The 13,950-nt window shown below is 37.5% G+C and overlaps 1 protein-coding gene across 1 annotated transcript; it reads right to left on the bottom strand.

Annotated features, from left to right (window-relative positions):
* Positions 1-335: 335 nt before the first annotated feature.
* Positions 336-13,114, bottom strand: LOC143890760 (uncharacterized). Its single transcript, XM_077395443.1, has 5 exons — positions 12,958-13,114; positions 12,630-12,700; positions 12,449-12,529; positions 12,031-12,074; positions 336-788 (listed from the first exon to the last, which is right to left on the bottom strand). The coding sequence occupies exons 1-5, from the start codon at positions 12,995-12,997 to the stop codon at positions 689-691; spliced, it is 336 nt and encodes a 111-aa protein (XP_077251558.1). The 5' UTR covers positions 12,998-13,114; the 3' UTR covers positions 336-688.
* Between the last annotated feature and the right edge of the window lie 836 nt (positions 13,115-13,950).

Raw genomic sequence — 13,950 nt, 5'->3', positions numbered from 1 at the left:
GTACTCCTTGAGGGAATCAACTAAAAGTAACTTTAGTACAACGAAAATAGCTCCGCGTCTTCCATACTCGCCCAAGAAGAAGGCTCCTCGTCTCCAAGCACTCGCCAAAACAATCTCTCCTTTGGGGCCAAGATTTGAGCCCTTACAAACTCCAAGGGATAGGTGCCTTTTCCACCGTTACAATCAAGCACAATGAAGAAGAGTACACATTAGCCTCTTGATAGGGTTGATTTCTACCAATCATGCTAGTAATCTTTGCAGCAAAACTCAAAAAAAAAAAAAAAATCAATGGCATTCCATCACAGACACACATCTATCATGTGGGCAAGATACAATTAAGGCAGACCAAAGTCTTATGCTTACTGGCTTAAACCCAACTCATGCTTTACAACTAAATAGTCTTGCCACACTGCTAAAATGCTGAGCCTTAAACCATACACATCGAACGAAGGATATAATTCATGTAGCACAGTGATTACAAAACAAATGCACATGCATGAGTCATAGGGTGAAGGATAATGCTTGCACTTTATACTATTTGAAATGTGAAAGTGCGGCTATGCTAACACTTATAATGAACAAGAGGGATCTTACATTCAGTTTTCGTTCTCCATTGTGGCATATTCATTTGTTGATTTCTTTAGTCCAGCTAATGGAGGTTTTGGATCTGTTTCCAAATAGTTGAACCCTAGAAAAGGAGGCTTGCCCAAGCGGCAATAAATGCAAAGCCACCGTAAGGTGCCATAAAAGAATACTTCCTGTCTTCAAGGAATGCCACAGTGTAACACCTGCAAAATCCAACAGGGATTTCATTTCTTTTATATTCAGCTGCAAACAATATGTTATATACTCAAATAAAAAAATTAGTGCAAGTTTCTGTATTGGCATTGCAACAGAATGTTTTGAATGTAGACCAAAATTCTTTGTGCAATTTGATTTAAAATGAAATAACTCCCAACTAGCGAAATACCATCAGTTTTCATTCGACCAACTTCATGTAAATGGCATGTTTATGTTCAACTGCTCCATTTTGTTGCGGAGTAACTGCCAGATGTTTGATGCAAAATACCAAATTGTGCAATATTGTTTTGAAATTCTTGTGACACATACTCCTTAGCATTGTCTGAATGTACCAAATTGAGTTTAAATTTCTGTAATAAACATTTGAAAAATAGACAAAATTGAGTATCTTTCTTTCATTAGATATAACCAAGTCATACAAGAGACATCATCCACAAAAATAGAAAATATATATGACCTGACAAACTTTGGACTCTAACTAGACCCCAAATGTAAGAATGAACAACTGAAAAAAGGAATCAGACTTCTTTTGTTATCTCTGGAATAAAACAGTACAATGAGGTCTGCCAATCTCACAAGCTTCACAATCTAAACTAGAAACAAATTCAAGACTAGGAACTACCAACTTCAAACTACAAAGGGACAGATGACCGACCGAGTTGGAAATGCTTACAAAGCTGGGGAGAAACGATAGAATGAATAGAGTTCCACTGGATGTACGCATGTCGTCATTAGTAACGTACTTACGAGGATATGTATGTACCTATGTGTGTACGTATGTACATACGTGCATACCGGTGTATGTGCGTACGTCTGTTACGCACATACGTCGCGTGTACATGCGTGCATGAGTAGGTAAGTAAAGTACCTATGAGCACATGTGTGAACCTACGTGCGTACGTGTGTGTCGGTACGTCCGTTACTTACACGTACACGTGTACGTACATGCATGCATGAGTAACATACTGTGTACGTTACTTACTCTGTCTTTAAATCATGGAATACAAGAGACAACGGGAAATATATTATTGAACATTGATGAGACTTGGTTAGTTTGCACACAAACATATTACAGAGGAAACTATGGACCATGTAGGAAATGGGATAGAGACTAGGTAGAACACATCATTTCCTTGACCAATGATAGGGGCTGATGAACCATCAGCTAAAGTAACAGAGGAATTTAGAGTAGACTTTCTAAAGGATGAGAAAATTGAAGACTCGCCACTCATGTGGTTAGAAGCTCCTGCATCAATTAAACAAGGGTAAGATTGACTAGAAACATTAATGCGCCAATGTAGCTATAGACAAGGAAGGATGATTAGCTGAATGTTAAGTTCTTTTATTTAACTTTTACTGCGCCTCAAGTGAGATCACATCTGAATCACCAAAAAGAATACCATATTGCTGACTATCAATTGGACCATATAACGAAAAGAATCATCCCCATTATTTTCATTGGAGACTTGATTTACTCATGTTGGTTGCCCAAAACTTGTCAGATGTATAATTTGATCTCGACCACCAACATTTCCTCTTCTTGACTCTCACTAATGTCCTCTGCCAAAGCACCATCACTTCTGCCTATTGAGGATGTTAAGACAGACTCCTCTCCAAGAATGTGATGCAAAGATCTCAAAACCTCAATGTTTTAAAGACTTAAAGTCCCCAATAAAGGCTATTCAAAGTGGCAAGCTCTTTGCTAGCCACGATGTGTCCACAAACCAAATGATACTCTAAACCCAATCTAGAGAAGAGCTTAGTGATCTTAAACTCTTCGTGTTACCTTTTAATAGTTCCACGTCAGTGACGAGAGGTTGATAAACATATAGCTTTTCTCGCAAAACACATAGTGAGCTATCATAGTTAATTGAACTATTGTTTCCCTGTTGAAACAATAATATGTTCTCAAGCAGCTGTTACACATGATATATTAGCATCTAAGGAATACATCTCACATATAGTTTCAATAGCTCCTTGGTCCTGTTAAGTAACATCATATTTACACGTCGCATATTGTTCCGTACGCAAGACATAATTTGATAATTGTGTCTGAGCCAGTCTTCGTACAATTAGACTCACTAGGCCTACTTTAAGTAATCACAACTTTCCTTTGCACCAAGGAAGACCTTCACAAATTGAACATGTGAGGTAATTGACCCATTTAACCTAATAAATAGCCGCATCCCTTGCATCTCCATGATGTTTGCAAAAGTGGGTTTATTTTGACGTGTTATGGAGATTCAAGAGCAGGAAAACAAACTGATCTGCACAGATAATCACAAACGGGGCAGCAACTACTCTATGCCAACCTCAAACCCTTGAATGGCGGCAACCAGGGCAGCAAGGTAACTTCATCCGTGCCATTTCAAAAAAAAAAAAAGGTAACTTAATCCGTTGGAAGGAAGCATAACCACAAAACAGATCAGCAGGATAGTTCACTAACAAATCTAATATGGGAAGCACAGCCACAAATTAGGGCACTAAGATAGAATACTCAACACGAAAGCAGCAGAGTCATGGTTAGGGCAACAAGGCAGCGCACTGGCTTCACCACAAAAACAGATTGAACACAAACCAAGGCAGTTCATAAAGAGTGTCCATACCTCAGCCCAAGGCAATCCACGTGAAGCAGTCCAAGGCAATCCACACAAACAAAGCCCAAGGCAGTCTACACTTGCGTAAGGTCATGGTTAGGGCAACAAGGCAGCACACTGGCATCACCACAAAAACAGATTGAACACAAACCAAGGCAGTCCATACAAGGACTAGACAGTCCATAAAGTGTGTCCATACCTCAGCCCAAGGCAATCCATGTGAAGCAGTCCAAGGCAATCCACACAAACAAAGCCCAAGGCAGTCTACACTTGCACAAGGCTGAACCACCATCCAATCTAAGCGTAAAAAGAATCTAGGCTAAAATTGAACCAGGAGTCTCACCAATTATCACCATGGAAGCACAATCCTTCATCTACCTCCTTGATTTGTCAATGAAAGAGGAATAGATTCACCGGTACAAAGTAGGGCACAAAGAACCGGTGTTTAAAAATGCGGATACGACGCGGAACGCGGCCAAAGAAAATCCTTGTCGACTCAGTACGACGCGGTCGAGTACTAGGTTGACGCGGCTGAGTACTCGATTGATGCGGACATAATTCAGGAGAGTCAAAGGAGGTTTATATTGACTCTGTAGCAAAACGTGGAACGTGGATGCAGCTCAACGTGGAACGCGGCCAAGGTAAAAGGGAGTCGACACGGACGCGGGGGAGTTTTAAAACTATGCAAAGAACACAATGACTCCATGGGTTTATGTGCACAAAGAAGAGAAAACACTAGGGTTTGGCCAGCACAAAAGATTCACAAAAGAAACCTAGGAAATCATTCTAAGGTTTTCAAAGGGGAAACATTGAAATTAGCCAAGGAACTTATGGATCTTGGCTGTGATACCATATTTAAGTGAAAAAAGAAGAAAACCTTGGAGACCACCCAAGTTGCCGAAGATGAAGTAGAGAATAAGAGAGAAGGTAGAGAGAAAAGAGAGAAGATAAAGTCCATGGAATCGCGGATTCGTGGACACACATAAAGTAGGATTCATGGACACATAAAGTCGGATTCGGCAAACCCTAAAAGGTAGGATTCGTGGAGTCGGTATTTTTATTAAATAAAATAATATTTAAATATATAATTTAAAATTTAAACATAAATGTGTGTGTATACACATTTATATAAAATTTCCTAACCATAACCATAACCATAATCCTAACCATAACCTATAGAATGAATGGGTTGGATGAGTCAAACAACTATGGGAGATGGTGTATTTAGTGGGTTGCTCAGGCTGAGCAATACCTTAGAAACCTTTTCCCTATATATATATATATATATATATATAAGGGAAAAGGTTGTGTGTGTGTAAGGGAAAAGGTTGTGCGTGCGTGCGTGTGTGCGCGTTCGTGCATGCGTGCGTGTGTGTGAAAATTTTAAGTGCATTAGGGTTTTTATTAAGAGAGTTAAAGGAGGAAGGGGGTCGACGTTCGAGGGAGGAGGGTCGAGAAGTTAGAGTTTTTATTAAGAGAGGACAGGTTGGGCTTTTATAAAAAAAAAAAAAAAAAAACAGTTAAGAAGAAACATGTTTAAAGGGAAAATACACGGTATTCACATTTTAAAAGAGACATCGATATGTCGAAGTCACTCGACAAAACAGGATTCCTAAGGGATACAACTAAGACAGGAATCCAATTGTGTCCCACGTGAATCCATGCCCAAAATGCGTGTCAAAATGTGTCGACATGGATTCATCATAGGGGCCAAAGAATCCATGCAACACAGTATATATGTAATAACTCAAATAATTGCAGCAAATACATTAGGGCACCATATTATGATGGGTCCCATCCCAACTAGTCGCGTATACTAAAGAAAATATGTAAACAAACTAATGTAAGGACTACTGTTTTTTTTTTTTTTTGATAGGTGATCTGGGATTGAACCTCCAACCTCAGGGTTGAAGATAAAGTCTTAAGTCTTAACCATTAAGCTAGAGGCTCAACCCCCCAATGTAAGGACTACTTAAACTATCCTAAATTTTAAAAATAGGCAAACAGTATGTAATGACACTTATGCTACATGCTCTACCAATCTCTTCGATCTGAAAATCTTTGGTAAGGATATAAGCAAACCAATTCAAACTGATTTACAGGTAATCCAAGTTTATCAACAACTGAATGTTTCTTTACTAGGAATAAGATTAGATAAACATGGGTGAGTATAACTGGGACTGACAAACTGATGAACTCCAACAGGGAAAAAAACCAGCAAATAAGAATTCCAAGTAGAAATAATGAAATGGGCTGAACAGTACATTAAGTGGATTGTTCTTGCAGTAACCAGCATAAAGAGCAAATCCTAAAGGAAAGACTTAAAATCCATTCATTAAATTCATCCTTGCATCATGCATGTAGAGTGCCATCAAGTAAGGTCTCAAACTTGTTTCCAACTAAAACTCAACTTTTGAGCAAAGAAATTAATTATCAAACTAAAATTCAAATCTCCTAAAGGCTAAAACTTAAACTAAATCCTACTTAAATACAAAAATAACTCCTAACCTAACCCAAACTTAACCCCAATAACTAATTTCTAAATATTAGAATTCCTAAAATTAAAATTTGAAACTAAAACAATTAATACCCTAGCTTTTGTCCCTACTCCCGTCACTGAACTTTGCTCCACATTTCACAGCCCAAAACTGGAAAATTTATAGGTATACTTGCTGTAGAACTTCAAAAGATTTTAAAAACAAACCATAGATTGCATAAAATGGATATTATGGGAAGAATTATCCCTTTCAGAAATTTCTGTATCAATTTAAAAGCTTCTAATTTTCTTTTACTGCATCACAACAAAGAACGCAAACTCCACAGATTCTATGATCCAAAACACTTATTATCTAGTGAGAAAACACAGAAACATGAGCAGGTATTTCAAAAGCTCAAACCTCCTAGTACCTTGGAGTTCAGAATAAGTTGCTTATGGAAAGAAAGATGTTAAAGAAAAGAACAAAGGTGGATCAAATCCAGCCCTTGTGTAAGGTAGAACAAGAAGATGCCAAATCCGTTAATTGGATGTTTGTCAAAACAGGACGTGTTGAGTGAGAAAAGTGAGTTGGGTATTGGTGGCAATCCAGGTCAACCAGTATTAATGTTTGGGCAACTTTGTTCAGGCCTATTCCAGACGAAATTGGCATTAAAGTTTCCACTGAAATGGAAATTTGTTCTTTGCTAACCGATGCCGCAGGGCTGGCATCAGCCACATTGTGTCTGCGGCATGTAGATGATATATGTATGTATTAATTCATTCTTTTAGGAGATTCTCTTATTGTTAAGCCTATTTTAATTTTGAAGGGCATCTGATGCGAGTGAAAGAAGATATGAAGATTTGAAGGCTTTGGTAAAAAGTGGACGGATTTCTATAAATGTGTTTCCATTTGCATATCTATGTGTGGGGCTTACCACACAAAACGACATAAATTCACACCCAAACTCCTCTCCATCTCTTCACTTCCTATGCTCTCTCAAGCTTCCTCTACTTTAACCCAGAGTGACTGCATACATTACATGTCAAATCCCCCATAGAGTTTATAGATTTTCAATGAGCATGCAACTGAGATTCCCAAACATAGTTTCAATCTGAATTAATATTTTGGTTATGTCGAGTCCGGTACTTCTCTAGTTCGTTGTTATCTGTGTTGATGTGTTTGGTTTACATTTCCGTCTAGTTTTACCTTACCTCAATCAAGAAATGATCAGAGAGAGAGAGAGAAAATGAAATGGAACTCAACCTTTAGCTAATATGTTCTCTCATTAAATACTAAGTCAACAATATATATCATTGCCATTATAGAAGGCAACCATTGGATTTGATACATCTACAAAATAACATCTTGCAGCAAGTAAAGACCAAGTTGAGGTCCACACGGCTACAGGGAATTTCAATGTCTAGAGCCAGTTAGGCAAATATCTACTTTCAGAATCTTTTGTATGAGACATGAGAAGCTAAGAAGTTAACCGCAGGTACTATTATGAAAAATGAAAGCTTGAGAAGAGAGGATTGGGGGGCCATCAATCCACTGCTATCCACACTAAAGCAGAGAGAGAGAGAGAGAGAGAGAGAGAGAGAGAGAGAGAATGGACAGCTTTAGCAGAGCTCTAGGTCCCAATACAAATTACTTCTTGAAATTAAGGGGGTTATGGAAATGTGGAAACACATTCATTTATTAGGAAACTAAGTGGATCAATATATTGAATAAACTATTTTGTTAAATGCTATGATTTGTGGACACGGACACGAGTGCCACGTCTCGACATGGACACAGGGTGTCGGACATGGCAAACTCCCAAAATTTAGAAACGGGGACACGTCTAAAATAGAAAGTACATACACTCATGATTTGTGGACACGGATTCATGTGTCAAGTTTGGACCGAGTTTCGACACGATAAGAGGTATCTGACATGGAAACCCCTAAAAAACTAGAAATAGTGTCACACTCATACACATAACATACATATAAAGTTGCTAACACTTCTAGCAGAACATCTAAAAGTGTCTAAAGGAGTGTCGACACGTGTGGACACGGGTGTCGTGTCGGACACGACACGACACGTGTGTCGGCAATAAATTCGATGTGTCGGCCAAATCATAGGTTAAATGGAATTTCGGCAAAAGAGCCCTGACAATGGACTTACCAGGTGATACCTCTAATTTAAGGGATCCCAAAAAGAATAACTTTGGATGCCATGAATGGTTACAGATAATCTATTTTTGTAGCATTTTTAAGAGAGTGACACTTGTGCATGGGTGATGAAATTTAGGCCTAACTTTGATGAGAAAAGCAATGAGGGTAGCCTTCTACACCACTAAACTTCATTAATCCTGGAAACAATGATGCCTAAATATGAATACTAATATGAAAAGGGATACAAGAAATGGGGTACAAGTTCAACTTTCTCAAACTTAAGACAGAGATATAGATACAGTTATTCCATTTGTAACATGCTATTCAGTTTTGGTTCTAAGACTTTCATTAGAAAGATTATACACAATTACAAAGAGTATACACAATGCTAATGTCTACACTTTTTGGGGCAATAATATTAACAATTTTATTCCAATGGAAACCAAAACGTACAACAGAAAAGAGGGGGGGGGGGGGGGGTGACGAGATGCCCCAATACACCAAATAAACCATTACACAATGCTAACTTTTACATTTTTCAGAGCAATAATAATAACGATTTTATTCCAATGGAAACCAAAAAGTACAACAGAAAAGGTGGGGACGAGATGTCCCAATACACCAAATCAACCACCCACCCAATTGGACTTACATTACAAACGGAAGGGGGGAAAGGAATCCCCTACTATTAGATCGACATTTTCTACAACTTCCTTTGCCAGAGTTTCTATCATCTCATTTGCAAACCCTGGTTGGGGTCGAGATGTTGGGAATGTCCTACGGCACAAGTCAAGAATCTCCATGATGATGTCTGCAACCTACAAGGTCCACAAGATTTCATTTGAGCCCATAAAATGAATATTGAAAAATCTCCTTCAATTAATACTTACCCATTTATTGATGATTAGAAAATCAGAAGACAAAAAGGAATGGTCATATTTATGCTTCATTTGAATCACATTCCCTGCCGGATAATGCCTTCAAAAAATCTCCATGGTGATCATGAAATAGAAGCCCCACTCCGACTAGTCCAGTGCTTCCCTCTTGAGAGCCCACCAAAGTTTATATTTATTCACTCTCTGGTGGTGGTTCCCATTAGAGTTGTGGCTTTGAACAAGGTTTAAAATTTCGGTTTGGTTTCGGTTTCAGACCCAGCCGAAATTCAGTTAAAAAAAAAATTCATTAATGTGCCAAATTTTCTCCGAAATTTTGGATTTTGATGGTTTTGGTTTCAGTCCCAACCGAAATCCGAGATTTCGGTATTTCGGCCGAAATTTAAAACCATGGTTTTGAATATAGTGTTCTTTCCCAAATGATGATTTTTCCAATCCTCGATAAATTTTGAGTTGGTAACAATATCACTGCCTTGTTGTTCCTCTCCTAATGGATTAAGTCAATATTCATTGCCGTTATTAGTTTTCCCATGGATTAAGGTGGCCGTCGAATATCCTATTGTTCCTCTACTTCCAAATGTGTCAAACCATCACAAATGGAAGAAGGCTCCAAAGGACTCTTTCAGCAGTACCAAAGGGTCCCGCCCCTCCCCAATTAAGAATAACTCTTTCAGTTGAGTCTGGAACATCTACGATATGCCAAAACTTCCTAGGAGGAAGCACAACAACTTCCGTATTAATGAACATGAGTTAATTTTCAATGACGCTACTGTCCATGAAAATATTACCACCCTACCACCCTAGGTGGAGGAATCGAGCACCAAACGTTTGCAAGAGATGATTTACAGCTTTTTGTCTTCAAAAGGCTTTGAAGGAGCAAACTGAGAATACACCTTGAGTGTCGAGGTTCAAATCCTCTTATCCGATTCTTAAAAAGACGTAAATATTATCAAGAACCCCAGGAGCTGCACCAAGTTATCGATTTTATTTTGCTTTAGGTTCCTCCTAAGACCTATTTCCCAAACAATGGTCCAATCCCCCCGTCCCCCCTGCGGCCCCGGTTTCTCTATCTCTCATAACAATCACATACTCCCACTCACCCATTTACGGTATACTAATAGATATAAGTCCAAACAATGCATGGCACGAAATGTAACCCCCCCGCAACCCCCATACACCCCACCCCTAATCCTAACCTTAGACTCATATAATGGATGCAATAAACAAATGGACCGCTATGGACCTGGATCTTTTCCTTTTGGTAGGTTCTTATGCTTCCAATCCCCCCAACCATTCTCATACTTTCCCCCTAATCATTTCGTGCCATAAGACATCTTTTTCTTCAGCAAACTTTCAAAACTGTTGTTCTCCTCAACTTGGGGTTCCTAACTCCAAGCCGCCTGTTTCTTTTATTTGTATATGCTTTTCCACTTCATGAGATGCTTGATTCCCCATCGTCCCATAAAAAATCATATAGGAGCTTCTTATTTCTTGCCTATATCTTTAATGGAAAGTTGAATAGTGACATGAAATATACCGGCTAGTTTTCCGACATTGCCTTGATTAGTTTGATTGTTCCTCCAAGTAATAAGTATCGTTTTCCTGCAACAGGCTAACTTCAGCCCCACACCTAATGGAAGACCTAAATATGTTATGGGAAGTCTTCCTTGACTACACCTCATAGAATAGAAAGCATCTCCATTTCTTGATCTTCTACATTAATCCAAACCATCATACTTTTTTCCAGATAAGTATCTTTGTTGTTTAGAATGTCTTCTACAAATTTTGAGTGGAAAATTGTGGGTGAACTTCTACTATCCTTGAAGTTGCCAATTACATTTCTCTCTTTCGCTCTTTCTATTAGTAAACTAAGAGCCTCTACTACCATGATGAATGATTTAATAGAATTGACAAGTGTGAAGATGACATGCATGCTTTTATCCATTTTCTCCATCTTTCCTGAAGCACATCATCATTTTTAAATTGTCCACAAAGTCTCAATCAACATGGTCATAAGCTTTCTCCATGTCAATTTTGCAAATGATTCATGGGTCACCTTCACGCTTTCTAGTGCTGATACATTCATTGGATAATAGAATCCTATCAAATATTTACATGCCCTTCACAAACTTCCATTGATATTGAAAAATCACCTTTCCCATACTTTACATCAATATTCTTGCAATTGCAAGTACCTTTACTAGCACTTTATATGTAGTTTTATTGAACTAATTTTTTTTTTTACAACCATCATGAACATGGAAATTTTAGTGGGATATTTAAGATTCATTACAGTATTTATTTTTTTTATTACAAAAGAAAAACAAAAAAAACGTTAGGAAGTTGAAAAACGGTGAACCAATTACAACAAGATATGGGTAAATAATATCCCACAAGTACCTTGTACCAAATGGGTATCATTCTATCAATATGGGTTCGCTGACAATTGACAAATGTCTAGGTACCTTAGTAATTTACTAATTTAGTGTGGCAAGGAGGAAGAAACATAAAAGGGTTAACAACAAAAAATGATCCAAATGACAGGTGACATCCATAAATTTCTATTGTCCAAGAGGTAAGAATTGGAATCTATCGCATGCTCAAGTGACATCCATAAATTTCTATTGTCCAAGAAGTAGAAATTTTCATCTATCGCATGCTTTAGAAGATCCATTTTTGGTGTTCCCCTTGTATTTGTTCTAGTGTTGTTTCATTAGCTCAAAGAGAATTAATAGATTTATAGATAAATCATCCATTAATTCCTCATTCATTCTAATTAAGTTTGATTATATGCTCAACTGCCTAAACTTATTTGAAGTTGGAGAAACCACTTCCACTACTCCAAGCTAGAAATACATACCACGCCGTGAAAGTCACAAAACCTAACAAACACAAGTTATGACACTTAAAATCAAGCTAGAGTATATATGACAATGACTTCAAGGCATCCCATATGTTTGAAAAGGCGTTAAAAGTCTATGACCTTATAGGATTTCTAGATCTTTAAACTGACGAACCAGTTCAGAACCACAAGATATTTGACAAACAAAATCTACAAGTTTAATACTAGTGAACTTGAGAAAACAGAAAAAAATGCACTTACGTCCCGGAAAAGGCCAGAATACCAGTAGTCAGAAAACCTCCAAACTGCAACCGAAAAGAAAAGAAAAGAATCAATAACAAACAAATTCTCTCGTCTAGACCATCCAAACCCATAACCTATCATAGAAATTGATATAACATTAACTGACCATTTGGATACAGTGATTTTATAATCCATGATTGTACAATTCTGGATTTTACAAGTTAAAACCTGAATTTCAATAGCTAAAACCAAGACTTATAAGCTAAAACCTGGATTGTACACTTTCAGGATAGTAAATTCCAAGTTTTAGCATATAAAATCTAGGTTTTAGCTAGTAAAATTCAGGATTTTACAATCCAGGATTATAAAATCCATGTATCCAAACGACCCATAAGCAAAAAATTAATTAAGACAGAAAATAGAAAATGGTATTTACAATGTTGGGGTGCTTGGTAATTGGAGCTGCAAGCAAAGCTGCTGTATGAACTAAATGGTAGAGAGATGCAGTCTGCCAAACCTTTCAAATAGAAGAATTAAAAAAAAAAGGAAGAGAGTGAGTTGATGAATAAAATTATAATTTATTCAGATTACCATCTTAGAATCAAATAAATAAATACATCTTTGTAAGCTGGGTTTTGGGGCTTGAAGGCATGGGACCCATAGGTGCCAAGACCAAGTGCAGCAATGCCTGTTTACATTTGAATATGTGAGAGGAATTCATAAAAACCATATAGAAGAAATCCAAGCTCTATGTGGGTAAGTAAAATTGAAGATATATATGAAAACCCAAAAGAAGAAATTCCATTTTTCTCACTTTATTCAACATCAATGTAAGAAACTTTACATGGGTGTTATTGAAAATTAAACAGAAAATCAATTTTCTCACTTAAATCAGCAACAATAAAAGAAATTTTCATGAGAGAGAGAGAGAGAGAGAGAGAGAACCTGAGACGGCCGCAACTTTGTGCCACATACGAGGACCCATTTTACTGGTCTCTGCAAAATACCAGAGGAAAGTTGGAACTTAACGAGTTATTGTGGTCATTTTAAACCTAGATATTATATATGCTGGGTGGCCGTACAAACTATGGCACGGCTCACATAATAAGATGATCCAAACTGTCTATTTGTTGGACCCCAATATAAATAGGTGGTTGTTCCCGATAATCATTTTCATAGGATAATCCTAGCCCTCCGATCTGTAGAAGTTTGGATGAGAATGTATTGGCCCCCTTTCTTAAGGAAGTTATATATTGGCTCCTTTATCTTCCCCTGGCCACCCACTCTAGTGTATTTATGACCAAGGTTTTAAATTTCGGTTTTGGAATGCGTTTCGATCCTCACCAAAACCCGAAATTTTGAAATTTCGGTCGAAATGGGATTAAATATAAAAAAAAAAAAAACTAATATTTTATCCTGTAAAAAAATTCGGCTGAAATTTCTGAAAAATATTAAAGAATGAATAAAATCCGGATTTTTAGGTGAAATTCCTTAAATTTCCAGCCGAAAATCACAGATTTCGATTTCCGGGTTGACCGAAACCCAAAATTTTGGAGTCGAAATGTAAAACATTGTTTATGACTACTCTTTTTACACTACAAGAGGTAGCTAGAGGAAGAAAAGGGTGAGAGTATATCATTTACCTATTTATTATTAAGGATTTCCTAGGCATGTCGGGGCTCATTTTTGCATGAGAGAACACCCACACAAGCTCATTTTTAGCAGATTTTATCTTATTTAATTCATCTGAGGTGGCTTTTCACTCATGCAAAAGTGAGCCACGATATGGCAAAATCCCTTGTTATTATATATGTGAAGGTCTCGCCACCATCACATGCCACTTTCGCACTATATTGTTTTTTGGAGGAACGTAGCACGTATTTTATGGCATAAAAAACTAGAAATTTACTTAAATCATTAAATTTTAGAGTCAAAATT

Source organism: Tasmannia lanceolata, unplaced genomic scaffold, assembly GCF_043159265.1.
Source record: "Tasmannia lanceolata isolate RefF3 unplaced genomic scaffold, GAP_Taslan_0.1 ptg000013l, whole genome shotgun sequence".
NCBI lineage: Eukaryota > Viridiplantae > Streptophyta > Magnoliopsida > Canellales > Winteraceae > Tasmannia > Tasmannia lanceolata.
The sequence above is the reverse complement of the archived record's forward strand: the minus strand, read 5'-3'. Positions and strand labels throughout refer to the sequence as shown.